This window comes from Theobroma umbraticum, unplaced genomic scaffold, assembly GCF_002168275.2.
Source record: "Theobroma umbraticum cultivar Fairchild unplaced genomic scaffold, ASM216827v3 scaffold_30.0, whole genome shotgun sequence".
Lineage (NCBI taxonomy): Eukaryota > Viridiplantae > Streptophyta > Magnoliopsida > Malvales > Malvaceae > Theobroma > Theobroma umbraticum.
Window position 1 is genome coordinate 11,226,503 of NW_018397254.1, and position 4,715 is coordinate 11,231,217.

The window sequence follows — 4,715 nt, forward strand, 5'->3', positions numbered from 1 at the left end:
AAAAAAAACAAGTAAAAAGGAGAAAATGAAACTTAAATACTAAACAATCAGTATTAGCAAGCCCAATGCTCCATGGCTCAACGAGCATACATTTTCTAGGAGATTAGGCGACAGAAGAGAAGGTCTTCTTGGTGGGCTGAAAGGCCCAATATATGAAGTTTGGGTCTTAAAAGTTCAGACCGAGCAAAACAAAACCATAATCTAACTTGGCCCACTCAGATCCTTGCCCCAGCCCAAGCTGAATTAGGGTTTTGAACATATCAACCCTTGTCTAGGGTTTGGAAAGAGCTATATATAAACGATTCAAGGTCCCCTCTCTTCTCCATCGTCTCATCTTAGAGCTTCCGGCCTGGAGGTATGTTAACTTCAATATTCAGCCTCCTCTTTGAGATTTGTTGAGCCATTTTTATTTGTTATGATAAGCATTGAAGAAAAATATTGTAAAAGTTATATTTGCACGCTCTTTCCCGGGCTTCTCTGAGTCTCTACCTTTGAAGAAAAAAGCCCCAAAAGTCGTGCTAAAGCCATGCCGTTTTACGTGTTGCAGTATAGCCTTTACTTTTCCAACGGCTCTTCTGTGTCAAATCAGCGGCTACATCTCGAATCTATGTATTACTGCTAATCATAGTTACAGTAATTGTTTTTGCCTCGCTACACCTTTAGCTTATTTTCAAGATTTAATGATTTATTGGAAACTAGGCTAGTCATAGAGGCAAATATTGGATCTGGCGGTGTTACACGTGGGGGCATGTCTTTCTATGATTTCGCCTCTAAAATCATCCGCTATACTTTCTGTCTTGTCTATTTATTCGTTGGCGATGATTACATTTAGTTTTATCCGCGCTTCTGAGAGCAATCGATGAAGCATATATAAAGCAGTAAAATGGTTGAATTTCTTGATATGAGCCAACTTCTCTTTGTTCCTTTTTTTATTTTTCAAAATCTAGTTACGTACTTGGCTATGAGGATTTATATACAGCTTTTAATGCCAGTTCTGCTTCAGAAAATTCTTGATTGAGAAGCTGTTTTATATTCTGAGCCTCTCTGATTTACCAACCAATTTTATTAAAATGCGTTATTTTCTTACTACGGCTCAGTCTATGATGATTTATCCGTTTGTTTGAGGTGTAGATTCCCTCAAGTCCCTGTTTACAGGGAGAACCTACTTGGGGTGCTGCATCATTCATGAAATTACTGGATTTTGCTGAGACTTTTTGTTTTTCTTTAGATTGTTTTAGAATTATTATATATATATATATATATTGTGCCAATGATGATCTAATCCAGTTTGGATGAGGTGCAGTGGAGCCAAGTCCCTGTTTTACAGGGAGAACCTACTTGGTAGAAGCTGCAATTCACTGATATTAATGGATTCAACAGAGGCCGTATTTTAATTATGAAATGTTTATTAACTAGTTAATGTGTTTGTATTGTTTTGATTGAGTTTAACTATACTCTAAATCATTTACCTTTTTTGTTATTGGTTTAGAGTCTGAAAAACTCAAATAGTGTTGTGTTGTCATCAGCTTCTTCTCTTGCATTTTTAACGAGATTGGAGTTAAATAACAGCACTAAATTTTCTTCCTCTTGCAGGTATTGCGTGGATTCTTCTGCTTCTTTAGAGATTGTTGTACCTGAAATTGTATATTGTTGTCTACAGAAGAAAAAAAAAAGTAATTGTATTTAAAGTTTGAAAGAATAGAGCAATGAAACTCCAAGTGTCGTCTATTTGATGAAATTTTGTTGCTTACTGTCTGCTAGTGTAATAATCGGAACTCCCTTGCGACCTTCGTTTCCGGTGATTGTGATATGTGTGATGTACACTGCCTTTCAGAGCCCAGTGTAGCTTACTTGATCAATGTTAATATATCATTCAGTCATTTCTTAATCTGGATAGAAAGAGGACAAATCCAGGAGGAGCCAGTTTTGGTCAATTTCAAAAATTAAGATTAAAATTTGTGGCAAAGAGGCTTGATTAGTTGTTAATCCTATTACAAGTTCCTATCCTCGATTCGTTAACAGCAGAGGAAGCACCCTGGTGGCCCAACCCCTCTTCTTCTGAGCTTGGATATTTTTGTCTAGGCACTTGAATCAACTCAATACCAATCCACACAGGCCTCATCGATATGGGAATATGCCCTTTTTTTTTTTGATGAAATTGATGTGTTTTTAAATTTCATTTTTAATTTTTTTATTACATTAGGAAATTTTGATATAATATTTTGTATTGTAAGAAAAATTTATTTTAAAATGATTGTTACTTTGAATATATTTTTATACTGAGATAAACTTCGATACAAAATTATTATTTTTAATTTTATTTTTTTTATCATTTTTCGTAATGTTTTTAATAATTTATTCATCTTAAATAATTAGTAATCCAATGATTAGATAATATTTGACAATCGGAGACAAGTGTTGCACCGACATCATTTTCTCACTAGGGACGGGGGCTATTACCGATTAGCCATAGAAGCAACCAAAGATCTTCAGGTCAACTCCTCCATGCTGATATTCTAATCAACTTTATTAATGATATGCTTTATTCCATCTGCATTCATAGTCCATAAGTTTTCCAACAAGAAAATTGAAGGAATAATGTACATATGTTTTAAGCCCCTATAACTCTTTAACTCTTCAAATAGCCTCATCATGGTTACCAATTGCTGTCTTTGAGGACCTCTGCTAGTTGAAATCTTGAAAGACAACTGCACGCCTCCTAGAACGGCTTTTGAAAACTTCTTCCATTAAACAGTGTATGAATATATGCAGCATCACTAACAAAAGGGATGCGAGCATACTTGCCACCAAGAGCACTCCTAACACATATTAACAAGGTGAAGATGTAGAAGAATCCAATGCCAGCCCAGAAATGCATCCCAAACTTGCCGTTGTAGTGTATGAGTGGAAAAAAATTGCTTGTATACCATATTAACAGCAAGGCAGTCTCCAACAACATGGCCATCATCAGATGGAACCTGAAGAAGTGAGGCCAATCTTTATTCTTCACAATTCCAATATAACCAATGTAGCAATATATCATTGAGAACCATGGAGGTAATCTCTTGATAGCTCCTGGGACAAAATAAACCAAACTTTCAAAAATCTCATAATGTTCTGCCAAAGGATGAACAAAATATCCCGTGTCAGAAATCTGCAAAGCTATTAAATAAGGGACACATGCCGAAGTCCTCCACCACCATTTCGGCTTCTTGGTTATCACAGGGTAGTCAAATTTGAATATATCATCCTTGTATGCTCTTGGTGAAGAACGTGATCTTCGTTGTTTAGCTAAGAAGTGGTTTATATGCTGCAAGCCACCTTCCTCTTCACCTAAAAACTGCGATGATAAGGCGACAAGGTGGTTATACTGTGTTCCTGCCCAAGGAGCATAAATTATTAAACTAAAGTTCAACAAAAAGAGAACACTAGAACTCGAGCATCATTTTTTGTAGCAGAAAGCCAACGCTGCTGCTAGCGATGAGTCTATCCTGACAAATATGTCAAGATGTTTTCTGAAATGAACCTACCATTCCTGTTTCTCGATCATGCAGCATTCTAGCAGGTACAGAGCACCCGATTTCTTTTTTTTTTTTCCACAAATAAAAAAGGAGGAGATTAGAACCATGAAATAGAGAGCAATATCATTTATTATCGACGAAATATATTATACATCAGCAACAAATTAGTTTCAAAACTAGCTTCTAGTTTCCCTTTTTCCCTTTACTGAAGCAGAAAAAACTGCATCAGTAATGAATTCAGTAATCGGAACTTCATTAAATGTGGAAAAATCAAACAACAAGCTTGATGCAAAGTAACATACCTGCAGAAGACAAGAAACCCCGTGCACAAATGTTGCTTGACGATAAAAAATTGGCCTGCAAACTTGACTTGCATGCGACATTTGAGGGCTTGCATCCTCGGTAGTTACTGCTGAATCGCGCTAGAATCAAATCCTTAGACCTAATCATATATGTATGTCACCAGGGCAACACATAATTCAGCTTCAAAAATGGGGTACAAATATGTTCGAATTGTCTGACTAATTAAATACCCCAAAATTTCCAACAATTCTAGCAATCAGTCCCCATAAATTACAACGAGAGATGGATTATCAACAGCCGAAAGCAGGTACAAGAATATATCCCATCAAAGTTTCTCATATAACTATGAAAAAAATCAGTCAAATATCTCAATCAGAAAATTGAGTTTTCTTTTTCACCTTTACAAGCTACTCAAAAGGGGAAATAAATCCAACATTACAAAGCTGAACAACTGTTTGCACCAAGTTAGGCAAAGAAAAATGACAATAAGAAATTGTAGATATTGCTGCACCCTGATAAAGTGTGAATGGTCCAGATTAGATTTAAGATATATAATAATAATCTTTAAAATAAAAAAGGCCAAAGAATTTCAGCAAATTCAGTTAAATTCGTGACGAGAGTGATGTGCATTTTTGCAGGAAAACTATTCAGACTGGGATATGAGAAGCCACAGCCCAGTTGATAAAAAAACAACCACAATAAATAAATTTGAATAAAAAAGAGTCTACCAACGAGCGGCCTGAAGTAGAGAAGGCTCGGCGGCCTTGGGGCAGCCCGGAGCAGAGACCGTAGGTATTGGCGGAGACATCTGGGGAAGGGTCTGTCGATAGAGCAAGTCAGCAAAGCAGAAAAGCAATGTTGCTTTGCATGCACGAAACATATGGTATTTAT

General features: G+C 36.3%; 1 protein-coding gene, 1 long non-coding RNA gene and 6 other non-coding genes across 10 annotated transcripts; 7 read left to right on the forward strand and 1 right to left on the reverse strand.

Moving 5' to 3' along the window:
- Positions 1–335: 335 nt before the first annotated feature.
- LOC110416635 (uncharacterized) lies at positions 336–1,738 on the forward strand. Its single transcript, XR_002445179.1, has 2 exons — positions 336–609; positions 1,594–1,738. It is a non-coding gene; the product is annotated as an uncharacterized LOC110416635 (long non-coding RNA).
- LOC149527765 (small nucleolar RNA snoR134) lies at positions 454–600 on the forward strand. Its single transcript, XR_016352304.1, has one exon. It is a non-coding gene; the product is annotated as a small nucleolar RNA snoR134 (small nucleolar RNA).
- Positions 814–909, forward strand: LOC149527766 (small nucleolar RNA U36a). Its single transcript, XR_016352309.1, has one exon. It is a non-coding gene; the product is annotated as a small nucleolar RNA U36a (small nucleolar RNA).
- Positions 954–1,045, forward strand: LOC149527767 (small nucleolar RNA Z223). Its single transcript, XR_016352264.1, has one exon. It is a non-coding gene; the product is annotated as a small nucleolar RNA Z223 (small nucleolar RNA).
- On the forward strand, positions 1,097–1,211 carry LOC149527768 (small nucleolar RNA Z278). The gene has a single exon (XR_016352295.1). It is a non-coding gene; the product is annotated as a small nucleolar RNA Z278 (small nucleolar RNA).
- LOC149527769 (small nucleolar RNA Z278) lies at positions 1,267–1,384 on the forward strand. Its single transcript, XR_016352294.1, has one exon. It is a non-coding gene; the product is annotated as a small nucleolar RNA Z278 (small nucleolar RNA).
- Positions 1,472–1,579, forward strand: LOC149527770 (small nucleolar RNA snoR97). Its single transcript, XR_016352280.1, has one exon. It is a non-coding gene; the product is annotated as a small nucleolar RNA snoR97 (small nucleolar RNA).
- Positions 1,739–2,503: 765 nt separating the features above from the next.
- LOC110413356 (protein TIC 20-IV, chloroplastic-like) lies at positions 2,504–4,666 on the reverse strand. Of its 3 annotated transcripts, none has more exons than XM_021424142.2 (4): positions 4,553–4,666; positions 3,824–3,930; positions 3,531–3,583; positions 2,504–3,340 (listed from the first exon to the last, which is right to left on the reverse strand). In XM_021424142.2, exons 1-4 carry the CDS (start codon positions 4,630–4,632, stop codon positions 2,720–2,722), a joined length of 861 nt encoding a protein of 286 aa, XP_021279817.1. In that variant the 5' UTR covers positions 4,633–4,666; the 3' UTR covers positions 2,504–2,719. The 3 variants fall into 3 exon arrangements, with proteins under 3 accessions (XP_021279817.1, XP_021279808.1, XP_089640073.1); XM_021424133.2 differs by having other exon boundaries at positions 2,505–3,340; positions 3,824–3,963; XM_089783947.1 differs by having other exon boundaries at positions 3,198–3,378; positions 3,824–3,963.
- Between the last annotated feature and the right edge of the window lie 49 nt (positions 4,667–4,715).

Excerpts from the sequence above, each read along its gene's own strand:
- LOC110413356 (XM_021424133.2), bottom strand. The coding sequence starts at position 4,632 with ATGTCTCCGCCAATACCTACGGTCTCTGCTCCGGGCTGCCCCAAGGCC. Across the intron at positions 3,964-4,552 it reads CTACTTCAGGCCGCTCGTTG|GTCTAAGGATTTGATTCTAG; the intron begins GTAGACTCTTTT and ends ATATATGATTAG. Across the intron at positions 3,584-3,823 it reads GGGTTTCTTGTCTTCTGCAG|AAATCGGGTGCTCTGTACCT; the intron begins GTATGTTACTTT and ends AAAAAAAAAAAG.